We start from the raw sequence: 14,532 nt of genomic DNA, 5'->3' as shown, positions 1-14,532 counted from the left end.
CTGTTTGACCTCTTCCAATTTGCCTTGATTCATGGACCTAACATTCCAGGTTCCTGTGCAGTTTTGCCCTTTACAGCATCGGACCTTGCTTCTATCACCAGTCACATCCATCAGCTGGGTATTGTTTTTGCTTTGGCTCCATCCCTTCATTCTTTCTGGAGTTATTTCTCCACTGATCTCCAGTAGCATATTGGGCACCTACCGACCTGGGGAGTTCCTCTTTCAGTATCTTATCATTTTGCCTTTCCATAGTGTTCATGGGGTTATCAAGGCAAGAGTACTGAAGTGGTTTGCCATTCCCTTCTCTAGTGGACCACATTCTGTCCGACCTTCCACCATGACCCACCCATCTTGCTTGGGTAGCCCCACACGGCATGGCTTAGTTTCATTGAGTTAGACAAGGCTGTGGTCCATGTGATTAGATTGACTAGTTTTCTGTGATTATGGTTTGTGTGTCTGCCCTCTGATGCCTCTCACAACACCTACCGTCTTACTTGGGTTTCTCTTACCTTGGATGTGGGGTATCTCTTCACGGCTGCTCCAGCAAAGCACAGCCACTGCTCCTTACCTTGGACTAAGTGTATCTTCTCATAGCTGCCCCTCCTGACCTTGAACGTGGAGAAGCTCCTCTTGGCCCTCCTGCTGAGGTAATTAATTATCCCTCCCTTAAGATCATTAATTACTGAGACCTGTTGAAGGGCAAACATTGGGCCAGGATTAGATCACAAAATAGCTTAAGCCACAATGAGTTCTTTTATGTTGAGAAAGCCATTCTTGGTTCACTTTCTTCAGGGACCGCTTAACTCGTCTGCTCACAGTTAGAATAGATAGGAAGATCGAGGTCTGTCCCCTGTCATGCCCATGCCAGGGAGCCTGGAGACTGATGAGTGTGAGCAACTGGAGAACAGGCTAGAAGAATGGGGTTTTTATGTTGCACTCTAAAAAATCTTTAATGACTTCTTATCTTTTTTTCTAGCTGAGTTACGCAATGTGACAAACTGTCAGTCTAACCAACCAAGGTAAGGAAAAAAAATTAAGAATGAGGCCAAAAGAATTAAGAATGTAGTATTCCAAAAACAACCGTTTAGCATAGTAAGTAAGGGATCCTTGTTTCAGTGTTCAGCTACTTGGAAATACAGAAAAATCATGTCTCCTCTCTAGCCCTGTCTCCTCACCTTCCAGGTTAAAAGATAGAATCAGTAACATAGTTCTCCTTTAGAATGACTTAGTTTATTATTGCTTTTAAGATGGAAACCAGAGATAATCAGAGTTTGGAACTACCTTTCAGTTAGTTTCAAGGAGTAAAGTCTTGAAAATGGCAATTGTGAAGAGATTGGAGGAAGTTATAGATCAGTAAAGGGTTTGGGCCATGTGCGACTCTTGAAAAGAGGTCAGTGTCAATTGACAGATTTTGGGCTTGTTGGGGAAACTTGATACAGGAACACTAGAGGCAATAGGAGGCTCAGATTCTTTTTCTCCTGTAAATTGAGCTGCTATGTCTTTTGTCTTTAGTAATGAAGGTGATGCTATCAAAGTTTTCGTTCGAATACGCCCACCTACAGAGGCTTCTGGATCAGCTGATGCAGAGCAAAACTTATGCTTATCTGTGCTCTCTTCTACGACTCTCCGGCTGCACTCCAACCCTGAGCCTAAGACCTTCGTGTTTGATCATGTGGCCAACATGGACACCACTCAGGTAATGATAATTTGGGGAGCTCCACTTTTCATTTGGAGCATACAAGATTCTGTTACTTGGGAGAATTTCATTTCTGATTTCATCAGTTTGGTAGATCTCAGATAAGTAAGGAAGCTCACATATTCCATTAGCATTTTAGATTTAATTTTATTAAATATTTTTCTGGCTCCTTCAAAGTTTGCAACAGAATGGCAAGCCTGTTTTACTTTCCCTCTCCAACCAGTGATGGAGGTTATTGAAGGTATACTTTTGAGAACCCCTGGATGATTGATAAGTAAAATTGAACTGCCTAGTTTAAGAAGAATATTTTAGTTCTGGCTGCTGTTACACAAATAGGAGACTGGGTGGTTTAAACAGTAAACATTTATTTCTCAGAGTTCTGGGGGTTGGGAAATCCAAGAGCAAGTGCCGGAGATCCAGTGTCTTGTGAGGAGGACTTTCTAGATTGTAGACAGCTTCCTTCCACTGTGTCCTTATGTGGTGGAAAGAGAATTCTGTGTGTCTTGCTACAAGGGAACTCAGGCATACCTTGTTTTATTGCACTTTGCAGATACTGGGTTTATTTATACACAATTGAAGGTTTGTGGCAGCTCTGCATTGAGCAGCTCCATTACCATCATTTCCCAATAGCATTGCTCACTTCATGTCCCTGTGTCACACTGTGGTCAATATTTCTTGAAATATTTCATTCTTTTTCCTTTGCAACCCCATATCCTTTGGAACTATATATTTGTTATGGTGATGTGTGATCAGGAATCTTTGATGTTACTGTTGTAACTCTTGGCATTTTTTAGCAGTAAAGTATTTTTATATTAAGACATATACATTGTCTTCTTAGAAATAATCTGTCCCACACTGAATAGACTGTAGTGTAGTATGAGTTTAACTTCGATGTGGACTGGAAAACCAAAGAGTTGATGTGACTCGCTTTGCTGCTGTATTCACTTAATTGAGCTCGTCTGGAAATGAACCTCCAGTATCTCCAAGGTGTGTCCATACTGGATCATGAGGGCTCCACTCATGATTAATTACTTCCCAAGGACCCCATCTCCAAATACCGTCACACTGGGGCTTACTATTTCAACGTGGGAATTTTAGGGAGGATACAGACATTCAAGGGCTTCCCACACGGCTCACTGGTAAAGAATCTGCCTGCCAAGCAGGAGACGTGGTTTCTATCCCTTGGTTGGGAAGATCCCCTGGAGAAGGAAATGGCATCCCACTCCAGTATTCTTGCCTGGAGAATCCCATGGACAGAGGAGCCTGGTGGGCTACAGTTCATGGGGTTGCAAATGAGTTGGATATGACTTAACAACTAAAACCACTTAGAGAGTGATCGATGTAAGATTACCATGGTGTTGGGACTTCCTTGATGGTCCAGTGGTTAAGATTCTTCACTTCCATTGCACGGTGCATGGGTTTGGTCCCTCGTGGGGGAACTAAGATTCCCCACATGCTACAGGGCACAGCCAAAAAATAATTGCTATGCTTTCAATAACTTTTGCTAACTAAGAACAATTTGGTTAAAATCTAGTCAGCACTGTTCACTGGAACTTTCTGTGGTGATGGAAATGTTCTGTATCTGTGCTGTCCATTCCATTGGCCTCTAGCCACACATGGTTGTTTACGTTTAATTAAGATTAATTAAAATTTAAAACTCACCTTTTCAGATTATTAGTTTCTCAGATGTCCTAGCTACATGTGAAATACGAATAGTGTGTCTGAGGACCTGACTTTAATAGCCACATATGGCTAATGTTTATTGCATTGGACAGCACACATATTGATTGTTCTCTTATAATACACATGATTTGCATTTTTGGTGAGACATAGATTTTTAGGTCTTTTTTCATCTAGGACATGTCTGAAAAATGGAAATAGAAAGTGAGTCACATATATATTAATAATTTAAAATTTTTTAATAGCTGCATTTTTGGCTGTTCTGCACACCTTGCAGGATCTTAGTTCCCTGGCCAGGGTCGAACCTGGGCCCTCAGAAGTGAGAACACCGAGTCCTAACCACTGGACCACCAAGGAATTCCCTAGTAACTACATCTTTAAAAAATTAAAAAGAAATGGGTAAAATTAATTTTAATTCTATATCTTATTTGACCTTGTATACCTAAAATACATTTCGACATGTAATGAACATAAAGCAAGTTATTAATGAGATATTTTCCATTCTTTTTTTCATGTTCAACCTTTCAAAACTGATGATTGTTTTATATTTACAACACATCTGAAATTGAACTAGACACATTTCAGGTGCTCTGTAGCCATATGTGACTCATGGCTACTAACACTGGACAGTGCAGGTGTCTGAATTCTTGCCTTGTTAATACAAGTGCATCTGTTGTTGTACAGTCACTCAGGCGTGTCCAGCTCTTTGCGACCCCATGAACTGCAGCCCGCAGGGCTTCCCTGCCCTTCACCATCTCCCGGAGTTTGCTCAAACTCATGTCCATTGAGTCAGTGACGTCATCCAACCATCTCATGCTCTGTTGTCCCCCTCTCCCAGCTTCAGTCTTCCCCAGCATTAGGGTCTTTTCTAATGATCCATCTACTTGTATATAAAAATGAAAGTAAAAATCAGATAAAAGTTTGTGGGAAAAGTACTGAAGAACATATAGGGGTATGTATTTTATGCTAATACCAGTATAATATTGTGTGCAACATGCTAATTTCTATATAAAGTCTAGATGTGGGGTTTAAATCTATAATTGTGTAGCAGATTAATGGATATAATTATGTTTACAGTTTTATCATCTTAGATATTTTAGCCTTTTTTTGTATAGTGGATATAATTTTCACATTGCAAATGACAATTTACACACAAGTTTTATTATATTTTAGAATGTCGTTTAGGGAAAATTTTTTATTTTTGTAAAATGTTAACATATTTGGTGCTTACATTTATAGGAGTCTATGTTCTCAACTGTGGCCAAAGGCATTGTGGAGTCTTGCATGAGTGGTTACAATGGTACCATCTTTGCCTAGTAAGTTGTCCCTGTGTTCTTATACAAGGTTACGATAGTAAGTGCTTCTATTTGTTCCCTATGGCTGCTGTAACAAATGACCACATACTTAGTGGCTTGAAACAACACAGATTTATTATCTTATAGTTTTGTGAGTCAGAAGTCCAACAAGGCTCTCTGAGCTAAAATAAAGGTGCCAGCAGGACTGTGTTTTGCTTCTAGGCCATCTAGGGAGACAGAGCTTGGTAATATATGCACATACACTGAGTCATGTGTGGAGACATATCTACAATTGTTTTTGTTCCTGTCTGTTTCTTTTGAATATATACAGTAAGCTAAACTTGAGTTCATGCTGATGTCTGACTAATCCAAGGGTTGAGAATTGACGTGGGTTCATTCTAACCTTCCTTCCTTTTTTATCTGTAACTTCCTGGGCGACAGAAACCTGGATTCCTACTGCTATCATCCGTTTATTTATTTGTTCAGCCCCAGTACACATGTAAAGCAGTTTCCAAATTGTTAGCCTGGATCCCTGTGAGAAACAATTTTACTGAGTACATTGTTAACGCACAGACCCTTTTTTTCCCCAAGGACTACAATTTCTAATCAAAACCTCATTTTGTCAACTTAGGTCAGCTCCTTTTCTGCCTACTGCCTTCAATTCAGTGTGTCATGAACTTGTAATTCAGTTAGATGCATTTCATCCTGGAGTCTCTGACATCCTAGTTTGATGTGTTTTGGTTGTTTATTAGTCACCCTTTGTGATGTATGGCTATATAGTGTATTGACAGTTGCAGAGTCATGTTTTTGGCATGCCTCCTAAAGAGAACAGTCCCTTTCCCTTCAAAGTTCCTCTTGCATTCATAGTCAACCACTTCTTTTTCTCCCAACAGCTGGATACGCTAATATATTTTCCATTGCTGTTGTTTTGCCTTTTCCAAAGAAATCACGCAATATGTAGCCTTTTGGATCTGGCTATTTTGTTTGGTAAAGTGTATTTGGGATTTTTCTGTGTTGTTGCATGCATCAATAGCTTTTTCTTTCTTTTTGTCTTTCTCTGATTGCTTCCAGTTTTTAGTGATTATGAATAAGTTAGTACAAAGATTCGAATATTGGGTTTTATGTGAACATAAGTTTTCAAATCACTTGAGTAAATACCTACAGATACAGTTGCTGGGTCCTATAGTATAAGAAACTATCAAACTGTCTTCAAGACATATATTGAAAGTGCATAATGATGGGAATTCCCTGGTGGGCCTGTTATTTAGACTTGGTGCTTTCACTGCAGTGGCCTGGGAAAGGGAACTGCTGCTGCTGCTAAGTCACTTCAGTCGTGTCCAACTCTGTGTGACCCCATAGATGGCAGCCCACCAGGCTCCCTCATCCCTGGGATTCTTTAGACAAGAACACTGGAGCGGGTTGCCATTTCCTTCTCCAATGCATGAAAATGAAAAGTGAAAGTGAAGTCACTCAGTCGTGTCCGACTCTTAGTGACCCCATTGACTGCAGCCTACCAGGCTCCTCTGTCCATGGGATTTTCCAGGCAAGAGTACCAGAGTGGGGTGCCATTGCCTTCTCCGGGGAAAGGGAACTAAGATCCTGTAGACCCCTCAGTGCAGCCAAAATAAATTAAGTGCACAATGATTGTGAATTTCTAAGTATTGACAGCCTTCAAATATTGCTCTATATTTAATATTAGCATGTAAGCTGACAATCTTGGCAGGTATACAAGGTGAATTTTATAATTATATTTTCCTTTTCTTCTAGAAACAGACTTCCTAATTTTGTCTAGAACCAGAAGTTTTTAATAGAATGTAGTGAATTTAGTGAATTATATAGTTCATTTTGAATAGCTGATTGTTGTGTGTGTATATGTACCCTTGGTTTATCCTTAATAGGCTCAAAATAAAAGTAAATAAAAATCCAGAAGTCTGAAGCTTGGGTTCATCTTGCACACACTTTCTTCCTTGAAAATTTCCCTTTGCCTTTCATGCTTGCTTTTCAGTTGTGTTCCGCAGAACTAAACGTTCTCTCTTCATCAGTGAAGCACTTAACCATTTTCTCATATTTCTTCTCAAGAGAAGAAAGGATTCTTTCTCACAGAATATTTTAAGTGGTAAAGCTCAAAAATGAAATCCCCAGTAACCAGAGATTATGTATCTTCAAAGTGTTTCCTGTAGGCATACTAATCATAGTATTTACTTTGAAAATTACATTTGGTAGTTGAGGGTAGAAAGGAGAAGTACATGGAGAGAAGTGAGCATTGATTTATTGGTTGAATGAGCATACTTACTGGTTCATGAGCTATTTTTAAAAATATTTATTTATTTAATATATTTGGCCACACCAGTTGTTGGTTGCGACATGTGGGATCTTGTTTCCTGACCAGGGATCGAACGTGAGCTCCCAGAACTGGAAGCATGGAGTCGTAGCCACTCAACTGCCAAGGAAGTTCCTAAAGTTATTGTTAACAGTGTCCCCTTCACTTTCAAGTAGGGCACTCAGCAATATCCGTTTCTCATTCTGAGTTAACTAAAGAACTTATTTCCAACCTGCTTCCAAAAGAAATAGATAAACAGGTAGATTATGCTGTTTTCTAGCTCTTGGGGCATTGAACCAAAAAGTAAACTCAAAATTTTATGTTTGTGCTATGAATCCAAGCTAAACACATTTATCATCCTAACTGACAACCATATTCAACTTAAATTTTTATTTTTGTATTTTGTTTGTTACCCCTGTTTCTCAGGGTACCTGAGAAATTATGACACTACCCAAAATAAGCCTATAGCATAAGGTTGTTTTTAATTGTTTTATTTTTAGTATGACCATATCTTAGTATCTTTTAAAGGTAGAATTTAGGAGAATTGTGGCGTTATTTAGAACAGAAAAAAATTAGGAAAAAAATCCAGTTGGTTCTGGTTCAATAAATTATGATACATTCATGGAGTACTACATAGCCATTAAACATAAAGAGGTAGATTTCTATTTACCCATGTAGAAAAATGTCTGAAATGAAATTAAGAGGGGAAAAAAACAGATTGCAAAGAAGTATGAATAACATCATTCCAATTTTGTAAATAAAAATTAAATGAAAACTCTGATGGCTGTGTTTGTATACTCTGTAAGGACTAATCAGACAATTCAGAGTAGTTAGCTCTTAGTAGTAGAATAAGAGAGAAAGAAAATGGATCATTCACTTTTTACCTGGTATAAATTTCAAGAAAGAAAGAAAATTAGTTCTTTGTGGGGAAAATGTATATACTAGTAGACTGTATTAAAATTAGGTAGTCTTCTAAGTTTCATGTTTGAAAATAATATATAAAACATTCTTTTTTACAGTGGACAGACTGGTTCAGGGAAAACATTTACCATGATGGGTAAGTAAACTAGAGATTAACATTTACTGGGTTAGTCTACTCTTTTGTGATAACAGAACTTAGCATGTTTTTTGGAAAGTCATACTTTCTGTGTATGATGTTGAACTCATGAAATAAGGGTCATTTCCCACGTTCTTGTCAGATTACGACTTCCATTATATAATAGTGAAATCTGTGTTATTGGCTGTTTCCAGGTCAAAGCTTAGCACAGAATATGTGCTTAACTAACAACTTTTGAAGAGGGCTTAATGAATCTTTGCATATTTATATACCCGTATAACCACTCTTCTGACCCAGACCCTTAGTCAGTAGCTGCTCCCACTCCCCCCATGGTGCCTGTATTGCTCTGACTTCTGTCGTCACTAGTCTCGCTTGCTTTTGCACGTCTGTGAATGACATTTTACAGTGTTTGCTCTTTTATGTCTGGAGTCTTTCTGTCAGCATGAAGTTTCTGAGATTCACTCATGTTATTGCATGTAGTATAGTTTATTTCCATTCCTGTATAATATATGATTGTATGAATAGACCACATTTTCCATTCTGCTGTTGCTAGAGAGTTTTAGACCCCATGAATAATGGTGTTATGGACATTTTTTCCTTGTATGTGTCTTTTAAAATTCATTTCTGTTGAACTGTAAACTTCTGGGAGTGGGCTTGCTGGCTCATAGTATGTGTACGTCCAGCGTTTGTAGGTAGGGCCATGATAGAGATGTGTCAGCGTGGAATTTCCCAGTGCTGCATGCACATGTCCACACTTCATATTGTCCTTTTAAAAAATTGAGTTGTTCTGGAGTGTGTGTGGTACTGTCTCATTGTGTTTTTATTTGCACTTCCTTGATTTCCACTGACCACCTTTTATACATTTATTGAACATTTAAATAGCCTCTCTGTTAAATGCACATTCAAGCTGTTTTTCTTATTTAAAAATTAGCTTATCATTTTCTTACTCATTTGTGGGGATTCATAAAATAGATTAGCTCTTTCTATGATACAAATGACAGATTTTTCTCTAGTTTTTTTTCTGTTGGCTTACATAAGTTTTTCTTATGCCAAAATGTTTATTTTTATATGGTTGAATTTCAGGTTGAATTTTTAATGGTTTCTGAATTGTAAGTTTTAGTAAAAAAAAGTCTTCCTTTCTCCGAAATTACAGCAACATACATATAAATGAGTACTAAAATATGCCAGGCACTCTTCAAGGCTCTGGTGGTCTGTTCAAACAGAAGGCAATGTCAAGGCTCTCTTGGAGCTTATAATTCTCATGGGGGGGATGTACAATTGAAAGCAAATAAATATCTAGTACTTAAGCCAGAGGTAATGAGTACTATGGGCTTCCCTAGTGGCTCATTGGTAAAGAATCTGCCTGCTGAGCAGGAGATGCAGGTTCAGTCCTTGGGTCAGGAAGATCCTCTGGAAGAGGAACTGGCAACCCACTGCAGTATTCTTGTCTGGGAAATCCCAAGGACAGAGGATCCTGTGGGCTACAGCCCATGGAGTTGCAGAGTTGGACATGACTTAGTGACTAGACAGCAGCAGTAATAAGTGCTGTGAAGAAAAATAAGGGGATAAAAAGGAGCAGGGGGTACTGTTTTAGTTGGTGAATCAGAGAGGCCTCTTGGGGTGACATTTGAAGAGACTTACTGTGGAGAAGGAAATGGCAACCCACTCCAGCATTCTTGCCTGGAAAATCTCATGGACAGATGAGCCTGGTGGCTAGTCTGTGGCGTCACAGAGTTGTATACAACTTAGCAACTGAACAACAACAACACACAATCAGGCAGATTGTGATTTGGGGAAATAGTTCTTGATGGAAATGTGACATAAAATGAAGAGTGAAGTGACCTAGCAATATGGAATACAGAGTTTTGTAAGACATTAACGTTTGTGTATAGAATAATAATTGGAAATATTCAGACAATAAAGTCCATGGCTAAAGAAAAAAAATAATAAAGAGACTTACTGAATGAAATGAGAAGGAACCTTGAGACTATAGGAGAAGAATCTTCTGCAGAGGGGCTGTCCCTGCAGATTCACAGGCAAGCCCCGATTTGGGAGTATGCTGAAAAGTATTCAGGGAACAGCAAGAAGACACATGGGGCTAGAGTGGAATTTTCCAGAATTAGGGGCAGGTTGGAACTGTAGCCAGAGGGCAAGTCATGGATTTTGGATTTTTTTTATGAGGGGATGTGAAGTCATGGGAAGGTTTGTTGTTTGTTTGTTTTTAAGAAGCATTGCACGAAATGAAGTTAAATTGAAAGTACTACTCAGGCAGCTGAATGGAGTAGAGACTATAAGAAGGGGTTAGAGCAGAAGGAGGGCTGCGAGCTAAGTCAGGAGACTAGGCAAGAATAAGGTAACTGTAATGAGTGTGCTGAATATCTTTGTATAGAATTTAGCAGGAAAATGTTAAAAAATTATCTGCGCATACTCTAATATTCTGTCTTCTATGTTCTTCCATTTTTCTACTGTTTGTGTTTATATACATATGTATATATACACACACACACATATATTTAAGGTGCAGTTTGTAAGGTCCATTTAATATATTTTAGATATAGCACATCAAGATGATAATATTTTAAAATTTATTTTCTGTAGCTTTCTTGCATACACCAGCATTTTCTTAGTTACTGTGGTCTCTAAGGTGTAATTAACTAATACGTACAGTAACTTGTAGAGACGGGGGAGCCTCGTGGGCTGCCGTCTATGGGGTCACACAGAGTCGGACACAACTGAAGTGACTTAGCAGCAGCAGCTATATAATTTTTTCTGCTAAATATAGCTTGTTTGAATTAATATTCCAAAAACTCCTAACTACTTACATATCTACTACATTTCCCCCTTTCTCCAGTGTTAACAAAATAAGGGTAGGATTCCTCTTCAGTTTCTCTGTATAGAAATCTTGTGATGTATTCCTACAGTATCTTTGTTACCACCCTGGCTTTTATTGCCCAATTAAGAGAATGCTAGCTAATGCTAATTTTTATACCCTGTGAGATAGTTATTTCCATTGTTATCTCCATTTTATAGTGAAAACCTCAAAGAGATTAAGTATTTAATGAGCTCGTGGCCACACTGCCAGTATATAAAGGTCATCCGAGATGGCTGACTGTCTTATGCAACAGTAAAGTATAATTGCTTGTTATTTCTGCTGATTTTGATATCTGCAGAAGGAAACATTTCAAGCTTGGGACTTCAATGGATTTTTAAATTTATCAAACAACAGCTGCTTTTTCAAATGGCTTAGTGACTATCATGCACCTGTTGATTGGTTCTCTTATGCCATCTCTTACCACAAATTAACTTGCTTGGGAGCCCAGAAGAAACTGATTATACAATGTATCGTCTGTTAAATTGTCTTTCACTGTTGCCATTTTGAAGGACTCCTGTTACAGAATAAAAATCAGCAGTTACATATCTGTGTTTTTATGTTTTTCTTTAGGACCATCTGAATCTGATAATTTTTCTCATAATCTGAGAGGAGTAATCCCTCGAAGTTTTGAATATTTGTTTTCCTTAATTGAACACGAAAAAGAGAAGGTAAAACTTATTGTAAAAATAAAGAGAATTCTATGCAATATCTACTTTTGAGTAGTTAATAGTTCATGATACATGGAGGGGTATAATTGGTCATCTACACGTGTTTAGGCTAGAGTGGTATAAAAAAATCCTTCGGTTCTCAAGATAAAATTAAGGATTCTGAGTTTTCTATTTCTCAAGGTTTTTAGTCTATAAAACATGAATCATCCTTGACCTGACATTAAAAGAAAGTAGAAAGTAGTGCTTCTTAGACACTCAGATTTTACAGAAGAGAAAGTGTAAAGAAAATCTTAACTGAGGAAAACAGATTCATAAAGCCATGTCACCTACCTGCACCTAGGCTGACAGTAGTAACGGGCCATCTTTACCTGCTTTACCCGCTACCATCTGACCATGATCTTGCTTCACACATGGTGTGGCTCTGTCGTTCTGGCTACGTGGGCTTCCATTTTGCATTAGCTCCCAGATTGGGCCATTCTCTTTATTGTGCATCGTTACCTTAGTGAATTCCAGGCTTAAGAGCCATTAGTGTTCTGTATTCTACTACCTATGTGCCAGGGAGACTGATATATAACATTGAGTTACCACTTAACTCCTTTGCAGAAACTGTCTCTTACCATTGCAGTTAGACAAGCATATTACGTGCCAGTGAATTAGATTTAGTGACATGCATTTCTGTGGTTAAAAATCCTATAGCAAGGCTTTTTATTTGTTTATTTTTTGTAAGAGAGACTTTTAAAATGCCTTATTTTCTGTCATTTGGAAAATATAACAGTTGATTGAGATACACTTATGAGGAAGTCCAGTATATGACAGGTGAAAATGGAATTGCTATTTTCATCACAAGGAAAAAGAAGTTATGTAACTATGTATGGTGATGGATGTTAACTAGACTTATGATCATTTTGGAGTATATACAAATATCAAATCATTGTGTTGTATGCCTGAAACTAGTGTAATGCTCTATATCAATTATACCTCAATTAAGCAAAAAATGGAATTCCCCATTCAGCATGCTTAAGTCCTAGTTCCCTATCTTGGTTCCGAGGTACTGTTGGAAACGTCAGGGCTCCTGGGACCACGATTTGATGCTGCTTAAAACTGTTAATGATGTGTTGAAACTAGTAACCTATGTTTTAAAACTGACTTTTAAGTATCTTGTATCGTGTAAAGGATAATATTGTAGGAAATTTATATGTTGTGAAGTGAGTGAAAGATGAGTGCTCATGAAAGGTAGGGATGAACTCATGAAAACAATATCACTAAACCAGGCTTCTCTTTTACAGGCTGGAGTTGGAAAGAGTTTTCTTTGTAAGTGTTCATTTATTGAGATCTACAATGAGCACATCTATGACCTGCTGGACTCTGCATCAGCTGGACTGTACATAAGGGAGCACATTAAGAAGGGGGTCTTCGTTGTTGGTGCAGTAGAACAGGTGGTGACCTCAGCGGCTGAAGCCTATCAGGTACCCTACTTTGAATGATTTGCTCCACAGACAGCATAGCGTGCTGTGAAGAAAGAAAGAACTGTGTTACTAAAGATATTTTGTAAAGCCACAGCCAGGATGTTCATGAGAAGGAAAGAAAAAAAGAGTATGACCATATTTTATAAATTTCCCGTTTGTTAAAATAGATGTTTGACCCCTTGATTTTGGGTTAGTTTGGTATTGTTCATTCCATTCATTCACTATCTGTCTATCTGTCTCACCGGGTCTTAGTTGTGGTATGCAGAATCTAGTTCCCTGACCAAGGATTGAACCTGGGCCTCTTGCATGGGGAGTGCAGAGTCTTAACTGCTGGACCACATGGAAGTCCCACACTTTTTTTAAGCTAATAGTATTTTGAAATTTGTCTCATGTTTGAGTGAGGATTGCTCTTTCTCTTTGCAGCTGTGTAAATGTCATTATTTATCTGATCTTTAATGTACAGTATTTGGTGTTATGAAAAGGAAGCATGAATTAATTAACCAAAAAATAAAAGGTATAAACAATTTCATTTTTATGCTGTGACTGGTTAATAGGGTTATAACAGCTCTATTCATTGAGTATATGTGTTGAAGCCTATACTAACTTCTTTGTATATATTATTTCATTTAATTTTTTATCTGCTTTTTAAGGTAAGCTACTAATTTCTGGGGTTGCAAAGAGTCAGACACGACTGAGCAACTGAACCGACCGACCGACCGACCAACTAATTTCTTTATTTATCCAATACATATCATGACCTTGCCACTCAAAAATGTAGTTCTGATACTATCAGTGTCACCTGGGAGCTTGTTAGAAATGCAGGATCTCAGCCTCTACTTCACGTCTAGTGAATCAGAGTCTGAACTTTAGTGGGACTAGGTGGTTAGCGTGCACCTTATAGTTTGAGATGTTCTGCACTGTGAGGAGGTACCCACATTCCCATTTTACGCATATGGGACTGCGCCTTGAAAAGATCACTTGGCCCCAGACCACACAGCTGGTAGATAGTGGAGACAAGGGTTGAACTGGTATTCATCTGATTTTAGAGCCTGCTATCGGAACCTTCATGTAGCCTGCCTGCCGCAGGGAATAGTGCCGGGGTCCAGCCTTGGTGGATCCAGGGTAATTTGAAGGGGAGACGGCGTGGTAAGGAGAAACTTATTTATTTAGAAATATAAAAGAGAGATTAGGAAGAAATAGTGTAGTAGGAAAATTTAGTGGAGAAAAGAGGCTGAATAACTTGGTTTATGTGGAGAACTAATAAAATCTCAGGACAAGAGATTTGCACCATCTACATTGGGCCACCAGTGCCCGTTTGAATAGCGGAGGGTGCCCCGCCTTGGGCTCCCTCTCTCACGGATCTTAGAAGCCAGGGCAAATAAGTAGACATGGCGAGCCTCCCTCCCCGCTCCAGATGGGAATTCAGCAAGAAAAGGAGAGGGAAGGAGAGGGAGAAAGAGAGAGAGAGAGACACGGGG

General features: G+C 38.6%; 1 protein-coding gene across 1 annotated transcript in view; it reads left to right on the top strand.

Moving 5' to 3' along the window:
* The window catches only part of KIF15 (kinesin family member 15), a 63,510-nt gene that overhangs the window by 5,795 nt on the left and 43,183 nt on the right, over nt 1-14,532 (top strand). The window contains exons 2-7 of the mRNA XM_052642525.1: nt 977-1,019; nt 1,513-1,696; nt 4,616-4,692; nt 8,011-8,048; nt 11,491-11,588; nt 12,875-13,054. Of these exons, the coding sequence (XP_052498485.1) occupies nt 977-1,019; nt 1,513-1,696; nt 4,616-4,692; nt 8,011-8,048; nt 11,491-11,588; nt 12,875-13,054 (620 nt within the window). The remainder of the gene's footprint in view (nt 1-976; nt 1,020-1,512; nt 1,697-4,615; nt 4,693-8,010; nt 8,049-11,490; nt 11,589-12,874; nt 13,055-14,532) is intronic.

Source organism: Budorcas taxicolor, chromosome 1 (assembly GCF_023091745.1).
Source record: "Budorcas taxicolor isolate Tak-1 chromosome 1, Takin1.1, whole genome shotgun sequence".
In the NCBI taxonomy this organism is placed as follows: Eukaryota; Metazoa; Chordata; class Mammalia; order Artiodactyla; family Bovidae; genus Budorcas; species Budorcas taxicolor.
The sequence above is the reverse complement of the archived record's forward strand: the minus strand, read 5'-3'. Positions and strand labels throughout refer to the sequence as shown.